The sequence below is a fragment of the Prionailurus bengalensis genome, chromosome B3 (genome assembly GCF_016509475.1).
Source record: "Prionailurus bengalensis isolate Pbe53 chromosome B3, Fcat_Pben_1.1_paternal_pri, whole genome shotgun sequence".
Taxonomy (NCBI): Eukaryota; Metazoa; Chordata; class Mammalia; order Carnivora; family Felidae; genus Prionailurus; species Prionailurus bengalensis.
The window spans coordinates 143,134,642-143,159,354 of record NC_057355.1 but is presented as its reverse complement, the minus strand read 5'-3'; the positions used below and the strand labels follow the sequence as shown (position 1 = coordinate 143,159,354).

Below are 24,713 nucleotides of genomic sequence, written 5' to 3'. Positions count from 1 at the left end.
TTTACTTAGTTTTGAGAGAGACATGCTGAGCGTGAGTGGGGGAGGGACAGAGAGAGAGGGAGACACAGAATCCAAAGCAGGCTCCAGGCTCTGAGCTGTCAGCGCAGAGCTCCATGCGGGGCTCAAACTCACGAACCACAAGATCGTGACCTGAGCCGAAGTCAGACGCTTAAGCGACTGAGCCACCCAGGCACCCCCAGATGCCTGCTACCTGAAAATTTCTGCTTCTTCATCAAAATGCTTCACAAACAGCTGTGACCAAAGGACTCTCCAAAGTGAAAACAGGCTTATTCAATTCTTACCTTTCCACCAGCTAAAAAAGACCAAACACCAAATCAAACCAAACCCTACAGCTGCTGTTACTGCTGAACAACTATGTTCAGCTGCTTAAACACACGGCTGACATCAGGGTATGTGGGCAAGATGCCGACAGAGGGTAGCTTTACTCGATTCCTTTGGTCATTACCATGTTCAGTCACTCCTGGCGATGAAAAGCACAGAACAGGACACTTTTAAACTTTAAGTGTCTCTCTTCTCCCACCACGCTTCGTCTTAGAAAACGTTATTCATCACCGCAAGGAATCAGAAAATAGTAATAGCAGCCAACATGTCACTGAATGTTGACGTGGAGCCACTGTTTTAATTACAGCACGTATCGCCCTGGAAGTGGACAAATGAGCTCGTTCACGTTCCAGGAGAAAAGGCTGAGGCACCGAGACGCTAAGCAGCCGGCTCAGGGATAACTAGTCCGGTAAGGGGCAGGTGTGAACCCAGGAAGCTTAACTCTCAGATGTGTGTACTTCACTGTTAGGCCCAGCCGCCTGTTGTTCGGACCGAGAATGATCTCGACAACATATCCCAGGTCCCCTCTTTACAGACAAAGCAGCCTAGGGCAAAAATAGCTGCATGCCTTCAGGAAGGCCAGGCGACGTGGTTAATGATCCTAAGCTCGAAAGCTAGGTAGGACTCTGCACTGCAAGCGGATTCTTGAACTTCTTCCCAGCACTGTCCTCGCTCCTTCACCTTCCAATCTTCCAATGGAGGCACAACTTCTCCATCAACTTTCGGGTGCTACAGAAATGCTCTGAAGGGCAGGGGAGCTATGTTTCTTACGGATGTTCTGTGCTCCTGTTACAAGGATGCTAGCCAGGCTGACGATCACCGCTGCTCTGAGGAAGCTACTGATCGGGAGAGGCTAGGGCAGAAGGTGGCCGGCCAGCTCGGCTCCTGGATTACAGGGTCACAGGCTGAATTATTCCTTGCACAGTTCAACACACATCAACCGAGGCCTCCCTATGCCCCTGGCACCGTTCTAAGGCCCCGGAAACCAAAGCCTCTGCCCTCACAGAACTTCTATTCTAGTGAGAGAGCCGTCCTGGTTGCGGCCACTCCAGCACAACTACCACAGACTGCGAGGCTTAAACAGGTGTTTATTGCTCACAGTTCTGCAGATCGAGGCGTCAGCCAATTCAGTTCCTGGTGAGGGCGCTCTTGCCGGCTGGCAAACAGCCTTCTTGCTGTCACGTGGCAGAGATGGCCATCATCTCTTTCGTGGCCCTTCTTTCTTTTTTTTTTTTTTTAATTTTTTTTTTCAACGTTTTATTTATTTTTGGGACAGAGAGAGACAGAGCATGAACGGGGGAGGGGCAGAGAGAGAGGGAGACACAGAATCGGAAACAGGCTCCAGGCTCCGAGACGTCAGCCCAGAGCCTGACGCGGGGCTCGAACTCACGGACCGCGAGATCGTGACCTGGCTGAAGTCGGACGCTTAACCGACTGCGCCACCCAGGCGCCCCTCGTGGCCCTTCTTTCAAGGGCACCAATCCCATCGTGAGGCCTCCACCTCATAACCTAATTACCTCCCAAAGGCCTCACCTCCAAATAAGATCACACTGGGGGACCTGAACGTCTGAATTGTGGGGGGACGCAAACAAGTCAAATGAGGAAATGCTTCCTCAGGCTCCAGACTTGGTTCTCAGCTCGAACACTGAAGAACATCAAAGGGCCCAGAAAACAGTCACTGACATCACTAAGAACTACAGTCAAAACATGCATGAAATGAGTGTAAGTAGAGACTGACAAGTTTTACAATCCCCAAGTACAGCCAGTGAGCCAAACCCAGCCTGCCAGCCTCCCCCACTCCCATTTTCATGGTTTCCTTTTTATTTTTTTAAAAAACTTTTTCATTAAATAGACACTAATATAATGTTGATCATTTTAGTCATGTGTAAATGTAACCATTTTAACCACTGTAACCAATTTATCCACCATAAATGTGCAATCAGTGGCAGTAGGTATATTCACACTCAATATACATGCATCTATTTACATTATAGATCACTACTATGTATACCTGACATCTCATCATCCCCGACAGAAACTTGGCGCCCATTAACAGTAACTGCCCCCTTCCCCTGGTAACCTCTATTCTACTTCCTGTTTCTACAAATTTGCCTATCCCAGGTCCCTTTTTTTGAAGTTTTTATTTTTATTTTATTTTAGAGAGCACGAGAGAGAGCAAGAGTGAGCGGGGAGGGGAGGAAGAAGAGGGGGAGAGGGAAGGAGTGGGGGGGGAGAGGGAAGGAGTGGGGGTGGAGAGAATGAGAATCTTCAGCAGGCTCCACACTCAGCGCAGAGCGGGATGCAGGGCTTGATCCCACAACCCTGGGATCGTGAACCTGAGCCGAAATCGAGAGTTGGACACTCAACTGACTGAGGCACCCAGGCGCCCCTCCAGATATCTTTTATAAATGGAATCGGACAGTATTTGTCCTTCCACATCTGGGGTTTTCACTAAGCACAACGTTTTCAAAGTCCATCCATATTACAGCATATACAAAAAAATCCCATTCTTTTTCATGGCCGAATAATATTCCCGTGCGTACACACATTTTGTTTATCCATCCATCTACTGATGGACACATGAGTCGGTTCCACCTTTTGGCTGCTGTGAATAATGCTACGAACGGTGTGCACATATGCCACCTATGTGGGGCTCGAACCCATGAAGGTGAGATCATGACCTAAGCTGAAGTCAGATGCTTAACTGCATGAGCCACCCATTCAAGTTTTATTTTGGAGAAGGACTACACGTGCCTGGGTTATGAATCAGATGGGTGGGTGGGGGTCGTTAAGGATGTTAAGCAGGCCTTCTAAGTCTCTTGCTTGCATTTCTGGGAGGATGCCATCAGCCAAGTTAGAGAACGATGGGGGAAAGACGTGTACAGAGGACCTGGAATTCTGCTTTAATCTGAGGTATCTGTGAGACACCTAGTGGACAGACTTCAAGGAGATACTAGGATATGCAGATGTGAGGATAAAAGAAATCAAAGCTAAGAGAACTACATGGACAGTATTGGCATGTGGACGGAGTTTAAAGCCAGAGAAATCTATTATAATATTATCTATTGGAGAAAACAGAGAAAGGAGATGGCTCAGAATGAACATCTGAGTGATTTCAACGTTCAGTGAATGAGGAAGACGTTTTTGCAAAGGAGACCTAAGGAATTCTGCCCAGATGCAGGAAGAAAACTAGCTTTGTCTCGCGAGAATTGTACTCAGTCACTTACCAAGTGAAAGTGACACACAGTCAAGGCAGTCTGTCCCGAATATAGACAATAACCACGTGGTCTGCACGTGTTGCAGACCACAACCACACGGATTAAAGACAATCTGCTTTTGATGACCACTCTACACCTGCAGTTCTCAACAGTGTCAGTGACAATATTCTTGCCTCGTAAGATCTTTTGTTGGGTCTTTCTAAATAATTGCTGTATGCTTTCATAATATGCATTTAAACTTCATGTTATTACGTTTGTTACTTATTCCTTAATAAAGAGCATTACACGAAAGTTAACTTGCTGAACTCCTTGAAGACCACCAGCACACAGAAATCATCAAAAGGGCCATTAAGGATTAAACAACAAAATGTCAGGAAATAAACTATTTATATAGAAAAAAAATCACACTAAAAAAAAAAGCTGCTACAGAAATGACAAAAGACGCTAGGTTTTATGGTCAGAGAAATCAAAGACAATGTTTGCCTCATTTTCTCCAAGAACTGGACACACACTAATGCAACAGATCAAAGAATGTCAATGTCTGCTATTTTCTGGTCGTTTAATCTCATTTTTGCAAAAGAAAGCTTTGGGGAGTTTTTGCCAAATATAAATTTATGATATAATACATTTATAGACAATAAGTACATATGTGTTTGCCCCTTAGTTCAAAAAATACATTAGTGAAATGTATTATTTCTTTTTGTACAGTTTTATTAAAAAAATGTTTTGCTGTTATGTATTCAAATAAAGAAAAAAAAATTCACTCTCTGCACTGGCCATTATTTTAATGTTTCATTTCATAATTACTACTGAAACAGGTTTGCCCTGTGGAGGGGGAAAGTATTAACTGATCTGCTCTGAATGCCAAGTATGTTACGGACGCCTACTGGCTGGTGTGTAATATCAAATACACACCTGGGCCAAGCAGACTCACGAAGCAAAAATATCTAAATCTCCTCTACAAATTGCTGCACATATAGATGCCCCTCTGGAGTGTTCCCTGAAGGCGGGACTTAGCTAATTCTCTCTGCACGGTTTCAGGGAGGCAAGCGAAGTCTCACCGCAGTGAGTCTCTATAACGGGTTTGACTTAAATTTAGGATCCTGAGAACCAGAACACAACTGGACAAAAAAAGCAAATTAAAGCCAAATTTCACAGTTCCTATTTGGAAAAAGCGGAGAACACAGGTCACTGCTTCAAAGGGGGGTAGTGTGGTAGGAAAAGGCGTAATGAGAACTTCCAGTCGAAACTGGGATCAGGTTACTCCAGCACCCATGAACGGTCGCCACCCGCATATGACCTACAACCGACAGAATGAAGTAAACTGACCTAAGATGGAAGGGAAGAAAAAACAAAATCGAGCCAATTCCACCCGTAAATACGGCACACACTTTGTATTCAAATGGTTTGGAAGCAGATGATCTTCCCGAGGTTTGGTCAAAGGGGCAACGGTAGCCTCACACTGTGGCTCATGCCCAGGTCCCTCTCCTCATCTGCTCCTCAGACACGCCTTTCATCATCTCACACCATTGCAAGAAGGGCGAGGGGCGCCTGGGTGGCTCAGTCGGTTAAGCGTCTGACTTCGGCTCAGGTCATGATCTCGCAGTTTGTGAGTTCGAGTCCTGCATCGGGCTCTGTGCTGACGGCTCAGAGACTGCAGCCTGCATCGGATTCTCTGTTTCCCTCTCTCTCTGCCCCTCAAAAATAAACAAACAGTTAAAAAAAAAAAAAAAAAAAAAAAAGGACGAGTACAGTACCACCACAGACAATTACAGACTTTTTTTTTTTTTTAATTTTAGAGGGGGTGGAGGGGCAGAGGGAGAGGGAGAGAATCTCAAGCAAGATTCACACCGTCAGCACAGAGCGCTACGTGGGGCTCAATCCTGACAATCCTGGGATCATGACCTGAGCCCAAATCAAGAGTCGGACGCTCAACTCACTGAGCCACCCAGGCGCCCCCCGTGAGACATTTTAAGACAGAAACCACATCCACATAACTTCTATTACAGCCAAAGGTTGTCACTGTTCTATCATTACTCTTCATCAGTAGTTTCAGGCATGCGTGGTTTCAGGCCTCCGCTGGGGGTCTTGGAATGCACCCCCACAGGCAAGAGGGAACTTATATAAATGTGTATAAATACGCCTCTGTCCTAACCCTACCTCCCAACTGCTCAGTCTTCTTCTACATCACCAAAGCACTCATCACTCCCATCCTAGTTTGAGAGGCAAAGCAAAGAGACTCAAAATAATTTACAAAGTAGTAGGACTGGGGCCCTGGCTAGCAGCTCAGTCAGTGGAGCACGTGACTTGATCTTGGGGCAGTGAGTTCGAGTCCCACGGTGGGGGAGTAGATAGTACTTAAAAAAAAAAAAAACAACTTTGAATAAAGACTCAAATATATTAAAAAAAAAAAAAAAAAAAAAGGACAGGATTAAGTAACTAAATATTTGGAAAGGCTGGAAGCACTCTACAGGTCCTAGGTCCGGGTAAGAGGTGTAAAAAGTGGAGCTTGGGCACTTGGGTGGGTGGCTTGGTGGGTTGAGTGTCTGACTCTTGATTTCCGCTCATATCATGATCCCAGAATCATGGGCTCAAGCCCTGAGTCAGGCTCTGGGCTGAGTGTGACGTCTTTGTAAGTGTCTGTCTGTCTGTCTGTCTGTGTCTCTCTCTCTGCCCCCCTCCCTCCCCTCTCCTGGGGTGCCTAGGTAGCTCAGTCTGTTAAGCGGCTGACTTCCGCCCAAGTCAGGATCTCATGGTTCATCGGTTTGAGCCCCACATGGAGCTCTGCACTGACAACTCAGAGCCTGGAGCCCACTTTGGATTCTGCGTCTCCCCTCTCTCTCTGTCCCTCCCCCACTCATGCTGTCTCTCAAAACTGAATAAACGTTAACAAATTTTTTTAAAAATTCACTCTCTGCCCCTCTTCCCTGCTCAAGTACGTGCCCTTTCTTTAGAAGAAAACAAAAACAGGGGCGCCTGGGTGGCGCAGTCGGTTAAGCGGCCGACTTCAGCCAGGTCACGATCTTGCGGTCCGTGAGTTCGAGCCCCGCGTCGGGCTCTGGGCTGATGGCTCGGAGCCTGGAGCCTGTTTCCGATTCTGTGTCTCCCTCTCTCTCTGCCCCTCCCCCGTTCATGCTCTGTCTCTCTCTGTCCCAAAAATAAATAAAAACGTTGAAAAAAAATTAAAAAAAAAAAGAAGAAAACAAAAAAAAAAAAACCAAAAAAACCCCGTGGAGACTCACCTGCCCTCCCCACTCCAACCAAACCAGCCCTCTCACAACAAGTTATTCAATGTCAATGTCGAAGAAAAGCTACGTGGTAGCTACAAGTTTCCCCTTTGCCCACCTCTCACCCTCCATCTACATCCAGTCTGCTCTCCAAAGCCCAAGCCTCTTTCCTGCAAGAGACCTCTTTCATTCCTGTTACTAAGCCTTACTTGCTTTCCTCGTTTCTGAAAAAAAAGTAGACCATCTCTAAGGCTGAAGCCAGGGAAAGCTTTAAATGGCAGCCACTATGTCTGGAGCCCAGCAAGGAGGGAGCCCAAACACCATCCCACGTCCCCGACCCTCCTGGGTGTAAGGGGAATAATAGTAGGTCCTATACTTGATGATTTTTTAAAGAATGGTGAACTTCTGTTCAACTGGAGTACGCACGGAAAGGCCGTGGAAAATCCAGAATCGCCTTCAATTAGCTTACATTTTAAGTCTTCACCTGTCCTAAAACACCACGTGAAATTCTGGACACCAAGCTGGTTTGGAAGCTGCACATCATCACTCAGTGGGCCTCTTCATGTACAAGCAGTGTTTTAGAATTCAGTCCTAAGAAAGGCTGGACTTCTCTAAAAGCTTTCCTCATCTTAGATCAGCAGTAGCACTGTTTCCCTTTCCACCTTGACCCACAGGGAGCTCATGAGGGTTGGCCCTGAGGCTTCCTTTTTCCCCCTGGGATCCTGATTTTCTATTTTCACCAAGGCACACGTGTATTTACCTACTTACTGATTTACCCAGGTTGGCTAGATCTTGTTCCTCCACACCTTTCATCTCAGGTCGTCAACTCTGGTCTGACCCTTCGACGTGACTTATGACAAAAACGACATTATCGACTGACCACTGCTATCACCCAAACCTTCGCTGGGGAAAGGGGGGAGCGCTAGCTATTTGAGATCCAGTGCTAAGCAACAAGCAGAAATCACTCACAGGCTGTTTCCACTCCTTCCCCACTAATAGAGAAGACAGGATGCTGTCATTTACTGCATACCTGGCTTCATGCTGCAACTGCCATATTCCTCGAGGCAAACAAAACCTTGAAGATATTAGCCCCGTGTCCTTGGCCTGAGAAATAAGCCTCAGAAATGTCAAGTCATGTACTGGAAGAAGCATAGTTAAGCGGCAGGCCTAGGATTTGAAAGTAGGATTGACTGAAGTCCACGCCTTTCCTAAAAAGGGAACACTCCTCTGCCCTCGCCTCACCCTTCATGCTTCTTTTCCACCTATGCAGTCATGGATGATGATGGTATTCTGGTCTCTAGGCCATGATTCTACCTTACTGTGCAATTTCCATGCACTGACTCAGTTATTTACCAAGAACCTTCTATACGCCTAGTGTTATACTAAGGCTGCAGGGTTACAGGCCCCAAACTTACTCTCTAGAGGAAGCAGACAGAAGCAAGTTAAAGAAAAAAGCAAGCTAATTCCAGAGAGTGCTCCAAAGAGACTCAAACAGAACTAGGAGAGTCAGAGTGGAGGACCAGGAAGGCCTCAGAGCTGAAATGTGAAGAACAATGCAACACAAGAATGTGGAACATGTGGGGTCCCCGCACTGGAAGTAGAGGTAAGAGCAAAGGAACAAGTTCAAGGAACAGAAAGAAGGCTGGTATGGCTGGAGCATAAAGGGAGAGGAAGCAGGAAAGGAAAGCACAGGCCCGATCACGTGTGGCCTCATGATAAGGAGTTTGGGCTTTAAGCAGCGTGATGAGAATCTGCAGGACATGTGTACGTGTATGTGTAAACACAAACATACTTACCAAACCATTAAACATTTTTTTAAATGTTCATTTATTTTTGAGACAGAGAGCATGAGAGGGGGAGGGGCAGAGAGAGAGGGAGACACAGAATCCAAAGCAGGCTCCAGGCACCGAGCTGTCAGCACAAAGCCCGACATGGGGCTCGAACTCACAAACTCACGACTGAGCCACCCAGGTACCCCACTGTAACCATTTTAAAGTCTACAGTTTGGTTGCATTAAATATATTCACGCGGTTGAGCTGGAAGGGTTTTAAAGCAGGGGAGTGAATGAAGCCATCTGATTTAAGTCTTAGAAAATTCAGAAAGGTATAGTGTGTGCCTAGATCCCCAGAGGTGAAATCCAGAAGTCTGCACATAGTCCTTAAGATTAATACAGGAGCCATCAGCATTAGCACAAACTGTAAGTGAGTTACCAACAAAACGAGAAATGAAAAGCCAATTGTCAATTTGGAGAAGCGGCTGCGGCTCCCATCCCTCAAGGCTTTTGGGTGCTTATGAGCTATAAGACCTAGAAGGAAAAGAGAGGATGGAGTTGAGAACCACAAAAAGGCTGTGAGGTATCAGAAATTCTGTAGTTTGTGACTCTCCTAGAAGAAACAGGGTCCGGGGCACCTGGGTGGCTCAGTCAGTTATGCATCCAACTTCGGCTCAGGTCATGATCTCACCATTGGTGGGTTCGAGCCCCATGTCAGGCTCTGCACTGACAGCTCAGAGCCTGCTTGGGATTCTGTATCTCCCTTTCTCTCTCCCCCTCTCCCACTTGCGCTTGGTCTCCGTCTCTCTCTCTCTCTCTCTCTCAAAAATAAATAAACATTAAAAAAAAATGGGGGGGAGACCACCACCACAAGAGACGTGGTCCAGGTTCCAACAGAAGTGCTTCCAGCACGCCTATAGCAGGCTCCTTCCCTACTGCACACTTCTTACATTCAAGGGAAATCATTTACCCAAGAAAAAAAGAGCCCATCACAACTATTTACATTGTCTTCATGTTTAATCGTATCTGAGACCACTGTGTAAGACCAAAGTGATTTCATGGTTATTAAGAATTTTAGTCAGGGGCACCTGGGTGGCTCGGTCGGTTAAGAGTCTAACTCCGGCTCAGGTCACGATCTCGTGGTTCATGGGATGGGGCCCAGCATTGGGTTTTGTGTTGACAACTCAGAGCCTAGAGCCTGGAGCCTGCTTCGGATTCTGTGTCTCCCTCTCTCTGCCCCTTCCCTGCTCGCTCGCTCTCTCTCCCTCTCACTCGAAAAGAAAAGAAAAGAAAAGAAAAGAAAAGAAAAGAAAAGAAAAGAAAAGAAAAGAAAAGAAAAGAAAAGAAAAGAAAAGAAAAAAGAAATTAAAAAAAAAATACCTCTAAAATTTTTTTTTTACTCATTGGGGAAGCTGGGTGGCTCAGCTGGTTAAACTCAAGTCATAATCTCAGAGTTGGTGAGTTCCAGCCCCACATCGGGCTCTGGGCTGACGGTACAGAGCCTGCTTGGGATTCTCTCTCCCTCTCCCCTGCTCACAGGCATGAACGTGCGCACGCGTGCTCTCTCTCTCCCTCTCTCTCAAAATAAATGAATGAACTTAAGAAAAAAAAAGTAGGAAGAAAAAAAGAATTTTACTCAAGTTCCTAATACCTCATTCACCAGATCACTTTAAAATTAGAGTTCTGCTTTAAGAAAGTGAGTGTATCTCCCTACTGTCATGCAGGAGTTCAGAAAGGAGTAGAATTTCTTTGTTCTAAAGGAACTGAAAATGCTGTTAGGGATCCCCCAACTCTAAGTCATTTGACAAAGAAACCAAGGTCAGACGTTAAGATTCCAACGCGAGATACTTTGGTCAGTGCCCTCTAAAGAGGAAATCTGATGCTTGTTACTAATGATTCCCAGAAACCCAGGCTTGCTATTATTGATAATTACCCACAAAGTTAAACAGAATGGGACCTACTAACATAAGGTACTCAGGAATAGGAAACGGTTCTCCTGTGTCATTAAGTCCCCCACACACAGAGAAGTACCAACTCATACAGTACAGTCAAACTAACTTCCAAACCTACGCAGCACATCTTCCTAATGTTCCACGAACCGTAATGAAATTATTACCGTCAACCTCCAAACAGTGTTTCAGATGCCAAATTTTAAAATACAAGATTTGAATGTTTACCCAACAATACTATAGAATACAACCCACTGGTAAATATTCAGATGTAGACATTGTAAGTTTTCACTTTTAGGTCCTACATGTATGGGAAGGAGTAAAAGCAGAGTTCAGAGAATGGTCCCCCGGGAGGAGCGGATCAGGGGTTAACACAGGAATGCAGAGCTTAAGAAATGTTCATTCTAATAATTGTTTATACTCATAACAGGCCCTAAATGTCTCAGCCTTAAAACCAACCCACCTTACTAAGCAGACTTCAACGACAACAAAAAATAAAAAGCCTTTTGTAAGTATCTGTCCAGGAGTCTAGCGTACGTTTTCTAAATTATTACTTCGTTTATTCTCTTTCAAGAGCCTAAAATGCTAGTTGTAGGTATCGACCTTTTCCTGATCCAGACTTTTCCTTTCCCGCCAGGGGGAGTCAGCGGTTGACAGTGGGAGGAAAAGGAAAGGCGAGTAACCTGGGGACTGTCTGTGCCAGCAAGCCAGGCAGGCTTTCAGGAGGTCAGGAATCAGGATCCGTGACTTCGCCTGCCCTATGTAGGTCGCAAGGTTGACAAGATCACTCTGGAGGGCTTCCCTAGCTTGGCTCCATGGGAATTTCTATGCACAGCATCTCAGTTAAAGATAAACAGCAGATAAAAAAGGACGAGGTGGAAAACCCACAGAGGAGTGGCAAATGGTCAGGACTAGTAACTTTTAGCAAACCTGAACTTCTTAACATGTAGAACTGAGAGAAAATTAAACACTTTCTAACTTTCTTTCAATCTACTGATGTTAACATCAACGGTTTTCGAGTCTTAGATGTTTTACTCAATCCAGTACAAAGCACTTCTATATTTGGTCTAACATAAGATAATTAAAATACCAACAGCCTTGAGTGAAGGTCATAATTTCTGCATACCCGAAACCTCAAGATTTTAAAGCCTTCTTAGTCTTTTCTCAACACTAAATGTCTTAAATACTCAGCTTTTATCATGAGCTTCTCTATTCGGCCCAATGATTAAGTGGTTTAGCTTACAGTAAGCTCTATAAAATAGGATGTCACTCCCATACAATAATGACGACAATTTAGGGAAAAATAGACATCTCAGACTGTGCCCTAAATCTAGCAACATGGCAATGTTCATTAGTCATACTGCCAGGGGAAAAAAAAACAAAAAACAAAAGTAAACACGGCCTTAAAGCAATGGATTAAGGATGTTCAAGACACAACTGAAGAGTGATGAAATACTGAAACATACATAGCGTATGTAGCCTTACTGGGCCTACATCTTCTCATCTGCAAATTTAAGCAGGTCCTGCTCTAGTATCTACACGATGGAAAACTATTCAGCCTTAAAAAGGAATAAAGTACGTTCTACAATGTGGATGAAACTTGAAAACAGACTAAGTCAGACACACGAGACCACAGAATGTAGGATTCCATTTAAATGAAATGTCCAGAATGGGCAAATCCAGAGAAACACAAAGTAGATTAGTGGTTGCTAGGGCCTGGGGGGCAGAGGAAAACTGGGAGTGATTGCTAATGGGGTTTCTTTCTGGGATGATGGAAATATTCTGGAATTAGCTAGCGGTGATGGCTGTACAACCTGGTGAGTATAGTGGAAGCCACTGAACTGTGCCCAAGTGAATTACACCAGTTAAAAGAGGAAACAAAAAAGTTGATTTCTAAGGACCTTTCAAGTCTAAAACTACTCTAGTATAGAACCAGTAGATTCCTTTGCTGTCACTCCATTAAAAAGATGCCAATCACACAGATTGTTGTTACTCTGTGGGAAATTAAAGTAAGGCGGCATGCAAGCAACAGAAACCCATAAAATCCAGATTTGGCTTCCACAAACATGCTGGCTCCCACTACATTTTTTTCTTTTTAACTAAGAGGTACTAGCGAATAACTAGAGCTCTGAGCATACCCTGTGTACAATTATTTTTACGAAGACTTCACGTAACTAAGCTTGGACTTGGGCAAAACTGTCACGTCACAGCTCATTTCCAATCTAAAGGACTTTTCACGAAACCACACTGTAGTTAAAACTCTCATGCCTGGGATCAAATGAGATTTGGTGGTGAAAGCACTGAGCATATCGCCTACCAGTCAGCACACAGACACGTAGAAATTCAGCCTAACAGTGAACCTGCTTTGATTTCTTCACCTACTATCAATTATCTCCTTATTTCAGTTCCAGAGATTACACTATATTCAGAATCTGTACTTGGGACGTGCATAGTTAATCACAAACTATTTAGCGTCTCTTTGGTGTTAATTCCAAACCACAAGGACAAGGAAGAGGGATAGCTTACCACAAAACATGTCTGAGGAAACAGGCCATACTATGTTATTGCCATCAAATATTTATAATCAGCTTTATGTACAGAGTACTCTGTTATGCAGACAACTAACTCTGCAAAGAAATGGGCATTAAAATAACCCCAAACTGTTCAACTCTGTAAGCAGCCACTTACAGGGGAAATAATGACTTTTCAATGCTGACTTCATTGTAAATTACCTCCCATTAGTCAGGCCCCTCAAATGCCACCCCCCCCCCCCCCCCCCACTGGCTGACTTGATACGCATCACTTCATCAAGTAAAGCCTCCATTATCAAGTTTTCTGGGTATGGGAAAGCGGGTAAGCAACTTGGTAAGAGATCAAGGACAGAGTATATAACGCCCTGGTTTTCCAAATTTCTGTAAAACCAACATATCCTCACTGTGAGAAAAAGTAAATTTACCTTTATGTGGTGGGCGTATCTTTAGGTACCTAATACCTAATTTCAAGTGGCATCCTGATTCCAGCAAAATTCAATAAGCAATTCATATTGATGGAAAAACAAGGCTTTTAGTTTCAACACGATCGGTGTGCACGCGCTCATTCTTAAGCCACCGGAATCTACAGAAGGTGCTCTGACAACCATCAAATAAGTTAGTGGACAGGTCTCACTTAAACACGTACCTCCGACTAAACTCAAACTCCTAAGACCTCCACAAGACACTCTGAAATCCAGAACAGCAGCGCCTATTAATACCTGCTATCGAATTCTGGCAGCAACTCGGATCCCTTTGCTCGGTCCTCTGAGTCCCAGAGCCGTCCGAGGTTAGTTAGCTCGTCTCGGGGCTTGCAGGAGCTACGACCAGACCAGCCTTCCCTACCGGCCTTTTCACCTCGCGCTTCATTTGTTCCTCTCAATTGTTAACGATCTTTTAATACTCAAGGGTCATCGCGCTTGGAGGCTGCGTCCAATTCTGAGAATTTATGAGACAGCGGTAAAGTAATCCTGGGAGAAGGATTCTACAACACAAACTCGGTACTACGTGTGACGATCTTCACAAACAGAAAATTAACTAGCCATGGCAGGATCATTCTCAGTGTTCTTACTATCCCGGCAATTTAACTAGATAGCATGTGAAAAAAAGAACAAGACACCCACAGGAAAAAAAAGCCAGCTTTTCCATGGTTATAAAGTTAAAAAAAAAAAAAATCAACACGCAGTAAGTCCCTTTTGCTCTAGATATTTTCTTTGGCTTTGTAGAATCTCTTCACGGGGAAAGAAAGTAGATGGCCTTCTGTCAACTAAAATTCGTGCAAAGACTTAAAGTACTCGACTTTATTTAGTGACGAACGTCCCCAGTCGCGTAGATAACCGACCTATTTGCAACGCGCCGAACCCCCGACAAACTGAAACTTCCCCAAACGGAAAGGGTTAAGAGCAATCTACAAAACCTCGCGGACCCTCGCCCCGACGTGCTGCGGGGGGCGGGGGAGGGAAGCGAGGACCTCGCCGGCAGCGCGGTGACAGGCCCCGGCGGCGCGGAGCCTGCACACGCGAGCCCTACGTGCCGCCCAAGTCCCGCCCCACCGAGGCGAGCGCGGGGAGCACGGGGAGCGCAGCCGCGGGCAGAGTCCGGCCTGCGCGCCGGGCGTGGGAGCGGAAGGCGCCTCTCGGGAGCAGCTGAGGGTCCGGGGAAGGGGAAGGGGAGGGGGAAGGGGAGGGGGAGGGGGAGGGGGAGGGGGGAAGGGGAGCGGGGCGGGGCCGAGACGCCCCCCAGAGGAAGGCGGGGGAAAGGCGACGGCGGGCGGCCCCCGGCCGGGCGCGAGCTCCGCGCAACCCGGCCGAGGCCCGCCCCGCGCCCCCCCACCCCCACCCCCAGGCCTCGCGGGGGAGCCAGCCGGGCGGGGGCGGCGGACAACGGGCCGGCGGCCGTCCGTTGGCCCCAGCGCGCCCCGCCCCGCCGCGCCGCCCCGCCCCGCGCCGCGCGGCCGCCCCGCCCGGGGAAACTACGCCATTGCGGCCTAGCGGGCGGCGCCGCGCCTCCCGCCGCCATCTTCGGCCCGCCGGCCCGCCGGCCCGCCGCCCCCGCCGCGGCCCGCCATCTTTTGGGGCCGCCATACTTGCCCTGCGAAGAAGATGGCGGCGCCCATCACACACATAAAACATGGCTTCCCTTCAAAACAAAAACATCCCGGGGGCCGGCGCGCGCCGGCGCTCACCTGAGGACCACATGGTGACCGAGAATTCGCCCTCCAGGGTCTTGATCTGCACCTGCTTCTGCTCCCACTTCTTGTTGCCCGCGTCCGCGCCGCCCGCCGCCCCGGCCCCGCCGCCGAGGTAGCCCTTCTTGCCGCTCTTCTTGCCGCCGCCCTTCTTGACGCGGCCGCCGCCCGACGACGACGAGCCGCCGCCGCCGCTCTTGCCGGCCGCCGCCACGGTGACCAGCGTCTGCTCGATGTAGTCGTCGTCGCCGCCGGCCGGCGCGGGCACCGGGATGAGGATCTGGTCCTCGAAGCCGTCCTCGGCGCGCAGCCCGTCCGAGTCGTCGCCGCCCACCACCTCCTCGCGCGTCTGCACCAGGATCACCTCCTGGTGGTGGTGCACCTGGGTCGGGTCGTCGGTGACGAGCGGCTGCAGCGCGATCATGGGCGGGTGGTGGTGGTGGTGGTGGTGGTGGTGGCCCGCGTGCCCGTGGCCGCCCCCGCCGCCGTGGTCGCCGCCACCGCCGTCCTCGTCGTCGTCGTCCTCCTCTTCCTCCTCGCCCACCACCGTGGTCTCGATGGTCTCCACCGGGATGGTCTCCACCTCAATCTCGTGCAGCTCCACGATCTCGGCCGGCATCTCCGAGCCGTCCGTGGCGATGTAGAGGGTGTCGCCCGAGGCCATGGCTGAGGGCTCCGCCGCCACGGCCGCGGCGGCCTCCGCTCCGGGGCTACGGGCGGGCGGGCGAGGAGGCGGCCGGCCGTGGGGAAGGAAGGCAGAGGGAGGAAGGCGGCGGGCGGGCGGGCGGGGGGAGAGGGGGCGGGCGGCGGGGGGAAGGGGCGGGCGCGGCGGCGGCGGCGGCGGGCTTCCCCGCCTCCTCGCCTCGGTGCGCCCCGCGCTCGCTCGGCCGCTGCTCGCCCCGGCGCCCCGCCTCGCCGCGCCTCGGCCGCCCGCTCTGGCCGCGCCTCCTCCCGCCCTCCGGGCCGGCGCTCCGCTTCCCCCTTCCTCCTGCGCCTCCGCCTCCTTCCACACAAATACCAACTCCTCACCCCGAGCCCAGATCTCGCCGCCGCCGCCGCCGCCACACTCCGCTCGGGCTCGGCCTCGCGAGACTTCCGCGCTGGCCTCGGCCCGCCCCGCCTCGCTCCCACTCGCCCACTGGCCCTCTCGCTCCTCCCCCTCTGCCAATCGATCTGCCCGTTCGCCGCCGTGGCCCCGCCCACTCACCCGGGCTCCTCCCGGATTGGGGTCGACGGGGCGGCCCCCGCGCGCGCCGGATGGCCGCGGCGCGTGACGTCAGCGCGCCGCCACCGCCCGCCGCCGAGAGTCGCGCGGCTCCCGCCCTCCGCGGTGCAACAGCAGCGAGACCCGCCGCCCCGGGCCCGGGCCGCACTCGGGAGCGGGGCGTCGCCGCTGCAGCCGCCGCCTCGGGAGCCGGTGAGCGGTGCGCGGTCCCCGGCGCCGCGGGGGAGGGGGCCTGCGGGAGAGGGCGGGGTCGGCCGCGCGCGGGGTCTAGGCAGGCCAGCGGCCCGGAGGACGCGCGGGGGAGCGGGCGGCGCGCGCGGGGCGGCCCCGGCGCCCAATAAAGTCTGCTTTGACGAGAAACGCCTGTGCCTCCTTTTTCGCGTCGGGTGGCGTTTGCTCTCGGCGCCTGGCTCCGGGCGGGCGATGGCGGCGGTGAGTGTGCAGGGCCAGGCGAACAAAGGCGGGCGGGCCGCAGAGGAGAATGGCCGTGGGCCTCCGCGGGCCCGCATCTCGCCGCGAGCGCCCTTCCCCGCGAGGCGCGGGGCCCGGGGTGCCGAGCGCAGGTGGGCCGCGCCGGACGGCCGGGGCGGGGCGGCCGGGCGGAAGCGGCGCGCGGAGCCCCCAGGTCCACCGTTGGGAGGATGTCCGTTATCCTTTTGTGACCCGCGGAAACCTGAGACGGGGCCGTTGGGTGCCCGCTTCGCTGTAGAGCTTGGAACCACGGGGGCCCCCGCCGCTCGTCGTGTCGCTCGGCTCCTTGTGGCTTTCTAGAATTTCCTTCTGAGCTTCCCTTTCTTCGCTCTCCAGCCAATCAGTGTTTTCCTTGACCACCGTCTTCACCTATTTCTCACTTTCATAGACACTCCTCCCTTTGCCCACCAGGCTTTGCATTCGTCTCATCCTTTAAAGCTCCCCCGTTTCTCCATTCTTCGTGCAACAGAGCCTGGATTTTTCCTGGCACGAAATAACGGCAAGTTCAGCCTTCCTGAATGGCTGGTGCAGCGAGGTCATTTTGCCCTTACTCATCCTTTTGGTCGACCTGACAGTTGGTTTAAAGCAATAAAAATACAGACTCCCTGATTTTTTCAGAAAATCTGGGAAGGCGTGTCTTTGCCCAGTGTAATGCCGTGCAAATTCATTGAATGCGTACGTTCTCCACGCTTATTCCTGGAATAGTGTTCCTGCAGTTGAAGCCCGTCATTGTTCTGGACTGATTCATCAGTTCTTAGGTCCAACTTGTTAAAACCAGCAGGTGTCTTTGATAACATATTAGAGAAAAGTTGATTCATTCTGATTAACAAGTGACTTGATTTAATATCTAAATGCCATTCGACTTGACTTTTGAGAATTTCAGCATAAAGAGTGAAAAATGAGATCATTTTCTCTTTGCATCTGAGTTTCAAAACCTGAGTAATTCCCCTTGGAGTTCTGCACCCACACAGTTTGGCAAAGTAAAATCTGTTGAAATAAGTCATTTCTGGCTTCGTAGCTTATAAATTGTGCATAAATATTTCACAAGCGAAAACCAGTTGTGGGAGAATTTTGTATGTGGCTTAATTTCACTTTCCCCACTCTCTAGTAATTGACAAGAAAATGTTTTTGTAAGTAGTTGATACTTCCCTCTAGACTAAACACCAGAAATGGGGGAAGTACCTGCTTAGCTTCTAAATCCTAGATCTGTAGACGTTCGCCATCAAGGGGAGAAAACTGAAAAGGGCTTAAAACTTGGGAAGGATGGCAGGTGCAACACAGCATTAAGATGTCCCTAAGTGCTACCCTCACACCTGCTCCACGAGTAGCTTTTAAAACTTGCCCCAGAGCAGGTGACCCGTTTAACATAGGCCTGGAGTTTTCTGTGGTGGGAGGTATTCTTGCTTTCAGCGCTTTAGCTGTGAGGGATCTTACGACAAGATGTGCAAAGACCCTGCGCTGTATGGGCACTAACCTCGCACTTGCTGCAAAAGGTGAATATCAATTTAAAAGGACAGGTTAAATTGCCATTTCAGAACCATGGCTCTGAAAGTTTGGGTAATTTTACTGCTTTTTCTCTTCTGTTTGGGCAGAGTGAATTGAGCCAATGAGCATTCCCTCTGAATGTTCTAGAGTCCCTTTGTTTTAGCAAGAAGCCAAATGATTAGGGTTACTAAATTAAGCTGGTATTTCTCTTAACGCAGATCTTGGGTGCTTTTCCCTTTCCAACTGTGAGGGCAAAGGTTATGGCTGTGTCTGTTTCTAGCTCCTTCTTTTATACATGGAATGATTGTTTGCTTTTTGGCTCATCAAAAAATGAAGGCGACATGACAGGAGTTCTGTATGATAGTGTTGGACTGTTTCAAGGGTCTCAAAAGCTCCAACTTCACCCAAGACTTCCAGTCTACTGCAGAAATGAATGGAAACAACTGTGGAAAAAACTAGAATGTTGGAAGAATCCTGAGTCATGCAGACTTTTCCAGGAGCTCGAGAAGTCAGAGCTCACTAATGGTTGAGGAGATGTGGTGACAAATATCTTGCAAGGAATGTGCCCTTTGGCCACCTGATCAGGACAGAAGCAGGACAGAGATGTGGACTGTTAGCCACAACTCTTAAAGTCACCTGCCTTCATCTTCCTAATGGTTTCTTTCCTGAAAGCTCCATTAAATGCTCAAACTCCGTTTTAAGAGCCTGTGGTTTAGGGAGACGTGTGGAGGGGGCAAATGTCAGGAGTGAGCAGAGTGGGGTGGGGGGAGGTAAAGGATGTGCATTAAAAAATGTTGGTACCTCTCCCGTTTTCAGACAGGGTCTTATGGATTATAAGGCTAGCTGTTCAGTTTCACTCTGCCATATGTCCATTTTTTTAATCTCTTTTTTAATGTTTTTATTTTATTTTATTTTGTTTTGAGACAGCATGAGCAGGAGAGAGAGAGACACAGAATCCGAAGCAGGCTCCAGGCTCTGAGCTGTCAGCACAGAGCCTGACGCGGGGCTTGAACTCACGGACTGTGAGATCATGACCTGAGCTGAAGTTGGTTGCTTAACCGACTGAGCCACCCAGGTGCCCTGCCATTTGTCCATCTGTGACCGATTGGGAATGGTTCAGGTGATGAACTCATGACGCTAAATAATTTCCCTGTCCACATACTGAGGTACCTTCCTTGTGAAATTCCTTTTGGTTAATTCTAAACATCGAGTCCTTTTGAAGTTACCTCCAGTCAGCAGGCAGTTAGTGGTCTGCATCAGCTGCAGAAAGGAGAATGTTAGAGCCGTGTACATTTTTGGTTTTTAACGGACGGGGAAAGCAGCTGAGGAAGGAACTGGTTGAGGTCACAAAGACACATTGCAAGGTAGCCACGGGGCTGCATGTAGAGCGAGCGTCCCCTGCTTTTGTTAGACTGCAAAGCTTCCAAGTTTGCAGGGGTTGAATTCCAATTTAGGTCCAGGCCGAGTGTCCTTTTTTTTTTTTTTTTTTTTAATGTTTATTTTTGAGAGAGAGAGACAGAGCATGAGCAGGGGAGGGGCAGAGAGAGAGGGAGACAGAATCTGAAGCAGGCTCCACGCTCTGAGCCGTCAGCACAGAGCCCAACTTGGGGCTCCATCTCACAAACTGAGATCGTGAGCTGAAAACACAAGTTGGATGTTTAATTGAGCCACCCAGGTGCCCCTCAGGCCGAGTTTCCAATAAAATACTTGGGAAAATCAAGGGGCGCCTGGGTGGCGCAGTCGGTTAAGCGTCCGACTTCAGCCAGGTCACCATCTCGCGGTCCGGGAGTTCGAGCCCTGCGTCAGGCTCTGGGCTGATGGCTCGGAGCCTGGAGCCTGTTTCCGATTCTGTGTCTCCCTCTCTCTCTGCCCCTCCCCCATTCATGCTCTGTCTCTCTCTGTCCCAAAAATAAATAAACGTTGAAAAAAAAAATTTAAAATACTTGGGAAAATCAGGTTGACATTTCACGTTTGTGCATCTAAGTTATGCTAACTTTGTATCAATACAAGTCAAATGAGGGACGCCTGGGTGGCTCAGTTGTTTAAGCTTCTAAGCTTCAGATGGTGATCTCACAGCTTGTGAGTTTGAGCCCCGCATCGGGCTCTGTGCTGACAGCTCAGAGCCTGAAGCCTGCTTTGGATTCTGTGTCTCCCTCTCTCTGTCCCTCCCCTGCTCGCTCTCTCTCTCTCTCTCTCTGTCTCAAATAAACTTTAAAAAGACAAATACAAGTCAAATGAAACACTATAGGCATGCATTTGCTGTCTTAATCATCTAAACTATAGTTCTCGGTTGTGGGATCTATGAAATCTGGGCCACGAAAAGCATACTCCCCACTCCATCAATGTCTATGTTAGATTTGGAGCTTAAGTTGTGGTAAGGTGCCCTGACGAGACCTCTATTAAGCTGACATTTATGTACTATTTCACGTCCTTTTATGAGACCTGAGTCAAATTCTCTGAGGCCAAGCAGGTTCTTTCAGTACATGGATCCGGTTACTACCCATAACACTAAGGAAAGTGGAGGTCTTTGGTAACACACGAACCTAGTTCTCTACTTTGCTGGTCGATAGCCTCCCGAAGAGACGCTAGATCCACTTTTGCACTGACATTGGCTGCTCCCACCTGCCCAGCCAGGCAGACGCAGCGTGTGCACCTGAACAGAGTGAGCGGATGTTTCTCTTTTCAGCCCCTGTGACTTTTCTAGCCACGCTGGACTGCATTTGCATGCGTGGGGCGGGTTAATGCAGTGGAACAGAACAGCTTACGAGCACTAAGGAGTTAGCTTGGCCTTGCAGACGGGGTGGGGGTTTGGAATCCAGCCTCTCGGATGGATTCCCGCTGTAAAGAGGAGTGGCCCCGGGGAGTTCAGGTGAGTCTGGCTGGTCATTCTCCTTGCCAAGTGCCTGGAGGACACAGCTGTGAGCGAGGATCACACACTTGTCTTCGGGGAACCTGCAGGGTCGGAGAGGATAGGTCCCAATATCCCAAACGGGTGGTTCGCAGATACTTGGCAGGATTCGGGTTATGCGAAGTGCTGGGAAGAAGAGGAGAGGTGGGGGATGCTGTCAGGTAAAGGCCTTCCTGAGTAAGGGACAGCTCAGCTGGGACTGAGGCTCAAGGGACCAGAAAGTGCCTGACCCAGTGTTTGGCCACACACCAGCCTTTCATTCTTTTATGTTAGTTTCTGTAAAAAAAAAAAAAACCTTAGAGCAGTGGGGGAGGGGCAGAGAGAATCAAGTAGACTGAAGGCTCTGAGCTGTCAGCACAGAGCCCGTCGAGGGGCTCGAACTCCCGAACCGTGAGATCATGACCTGAGCCGAAGTCGGACACTTAACCCACTGAGCCACCCAGGGGCCTCTGTTTTATGTTAATTTCTATGTGAAACAGCAGTAGATAAATCAGGTGATAAATGTGTAAATATTGGGGCAAGCCCATAACCCTCATTGTTAGCCTTGGAAATTCATCAAATTAACAGATTAATCCACTGAAACTGCTTTTGGGGTTGGCTGAGGTTTTCTCACTCATACTTGGTTACTAACATCATGCCCTACTGTTGTCTTGTATCAGCCATTCCTTCTTCAAAATTCACACCTGAACTTGGGGATTAATAGTGGAAATGGGTTTGGAACTCCAGACCTTGCGAGACAGACCAGCTGCAAAGCTGATCAGTGGGAAGAGCAGACCGGAGTCACCACAAGCTTGGGGTCAGGTCCCAGTGGCGCAGTTTATCAATCGTGTAACATTAGCAGAGGCTTGTAACCTCTACACCCTTCATTTCCTCTGCTATAAAATGGGCCTAACAATGCCAGTCTTCAGGCGTTATGGGCGTGCGCAGTAATGGTAAGGCAAATGCCCAACTTTTTGGGCTTTTTTGGTATGTAGGGTGCTTGTACGCTCAGGACCAGTTACGTTTTCTTCCTACGCTTCTCTTTTCCTGGGTGAGCTAGTTCCTGACCCTCGCGTCTCAGCCTCTGCGCCTGTGCTGTGCATTCGGCCGCTGCTGGTTTTGCAACTGATGATTATAGATGGGATCCAACACTCACTTGGTTTCTTAGAGCAAATGAAAATTCATTTACTAGCCGGGTAGATTTGCCATATCAGAGGTAAGTATTTAATCTCTCTGAGCTAGGTGGATTGCTGTCTATTAAAAGTGGAATAGACAACTTGCTTTTGTGTTTCCCATGTCGATCGGAACCAGTCTTGGGGCGCCTGGGGGGCTCAGTTAAGCGTCTGACTTGGGCTCAGGTCGTGGTCTCGCAGTTCGTGAGTTCAAGCCCCACGTCAGGCCCCGTGATGTCAATGCAGAGCCTGCTTCAGATCCTCTGTCCCCCTCTCTCTGCACCTTCCCCACTCATTCTCTGTCTCTGTCTGTCTCTCTCTCTCTGAAAAATAAATAGCCATTAAAAAAAAACTCAATTTTTCAACATTGGAGCTCCCTTTGGACATGTCTCTACTGCGGACTGCTGGTGTCTCGCTCACTTTTCTTGGGACACAGGTGCTCTGGCTGGAGAGGGTGGACCCAAGGAGACTTGGCACAGGCGTCGTCATGGTGGGGTTCAGCCCCCGCCACAGGAACAGCAGCCTAGAGGTGGGAGTCAGGAAGGAGAAAGGCTGTTGATCTCTCCTCTGTGTTCCCATGAGCCACGTTCTGGTGCTGAGTTGCCATCTGACTTCCTTGGCACACCCTGGCGCACGGTTCTTTCCCTGCTTAGGTCACGTACAATTTTGAAACTTGGGATTTGAAAGATGGGGGTAGGGAGGAAGGACCATCATATCTAAACTGTGCCATCCTGTTACTCCCCGAGGAATGGGTTGGGAGTTTCCTTGCACCATTCTGCTTAAATGGCATTGTCATCGTGGCGGGAACGCAGTCGTGGGGTGGGTGCATCTTTTCCTAGGGCTGTTTTGACCAAATCCTTCCAAAGGCAGTGCTAGCCGTGACCCAGTGTGAGGCTGGTGCCACTTCAGATGCTACTCTGGCATCGTCTCACCTTCTCTTGTATTTTTTGAAGACCTGGGGCTTCCTCTCACACCTGAGCCCTACCAGCTCTTAGGTGACTTGAGTCAGCCCTCTGACAGCCCTCAGGTCTGTATTTTGGCCTCTGCGATTCCATTATCTCGTTTCCCCTCTTCAGCTGCCATATCCTGGTCCTTGTCATTCCCGAGAGCAGCAGCACATCTGGAGTCTTAAACCCCCAATACCCTGCCCCTTCCGACTCATACCTTCCATCCCATTGACCCTCTGCTTCAGCCTCAGACCTTTATTTAGTGTTCTCACCCCTCCTTTCTTTCCCAGACTAGAAAGCCATGGTTAATCACAAGCGTCTTCAGCATCCCGTCCTGCTTCTGTCTGATAAAACTTCACCCTTGGATCAACCCACCTCTGTCTCTGCGCTTCTGGAATCCTGGGACCCACTGCAGGAGACACCGCTCATGTATGTAGACTTCTGCCGTAATGTACGGTCTCCAGCGTCAGCTATGTTGTTTACATTTTTTTTTTAATGTCTTATTTATGTTTGAGACCGAGAAAGACAGAGCGTGAGAAGGGGAGGGGCAGAGAGAGAGAGGGAGACACAGAATCCAAAACAGGCTCCAGGCTCTGAGCTGTCAGCACAGAGCCCCACACAGGGCTCGAACTCACAAACCACGAGATGATGACCTGAGCCGAAGTCGGACACTTAACTGACTGAGCCACCCAGGCGCCCTCTCCTGGTCTTTAAAAACAAGCCCCTGACTTGACCCTGTGTCTCTGTAGCCGTAGCCTGTCTCCTGTTCCCAGCTAAGCATCCCGAGCCCGTCTGTGCCACCCCAGGCCCTGTGTCTCCCGGCGGTCTACCAGACATTCCATCACTGGCCACACAGGCGGAGGCTTTCTGACCTGCTTCCTCGCCTTCTCTTGCACCCGACACCGGCCGCTACTCTGTCCCTGGACTTGTCACCTCGGCTGTCTGCACCGCTCAGCTCGGTCTCCCCCTTCTCACTTCTCCTCTTGCCACTCTCCGTGTTCCGCGTGCTCTGCTGGGTCATCGGGTCCCCACGTGTGGCCCCAACAGCCACCTGCGTGCTGACCGCTCTTAGCTTCCGTCTCTATTCTGTTCACCCCGCTGTCCCAGATGGCCCCATGCACTGTCCCGCGGCACCCTGGACGCACCGCCCGCCTAACCACCTCTCCGTCCGCGTCAGCCCTGCTCTTCCGGCGGCTTCCCTCACCACCGCACTCACTTGCAGTGAACTTGGGAATTCACCCTGGACTCCTCGCTCCCTCATCCCCCGTGTGTAGCCGCCAACTCCTAATGAGTTTACTTCCAG

At 49.6% G+C, this 24,713-nt stretch overlaps 2 protein-coding genes across 5 annotated transcripts in view; one reads left to right on the top strand and one right to left on the bottom strand.

Moving 5' to 3' along the window:
- YY1 (YY1 transcription factor) overlaps positions 1–15,897 on the bottom strand; it is a 33,083-nt gene extending 17,186 nt beyond the window's left edge. For all 3 annotated transcript variants that reach the window (XR_006293501.1, XR_006293502.1, XM_043557011.1), the window contains exon 1: positions 15,221–15,897. Coding sequence is in view for 1 of the 3 variants with exons in the window: in XM_043557011.1 (XP_043412946.1) it covers positions 15,221–15,887 (667 nt within the window). In the remaining 2 variants the exon portion in view is untranslated. The remainder of the gene's footprint in view (positions 1–15,220) is intronic.
- A 400-nt stretch (positions 15,898–16,297) lies between these two features.
- The window catches only part of DEGS2 (delta 4-desaturase, sphingolipid 2), a 72,283-nt gene continuing 63,867 nt past the window's right edge, over positions 16,298–24,713 (top strand). The window contains exons 1-2 of one of the 2 annotated variants that reach the window (XM_043557012.1): positions 16,298–16,640; positions 23,701–23,839. Coding sequence is in view for 1 of the 2 variants with exons in the window: in XM_043557014.1 (XP_043412949.1) it covers positions 16,872–16,880; positions 23,701–23,839 (148 nt within the window). In the remaining variant the exon portion in view is untranslated. Of the gene's footprint in view, positions 16,641–16,691; positions 16,881–23,700; positions 23,840–24,713 lie in introns of those variants that run through there. The other variant, XM_043557014.1, reaches the window with a different exon arrangement.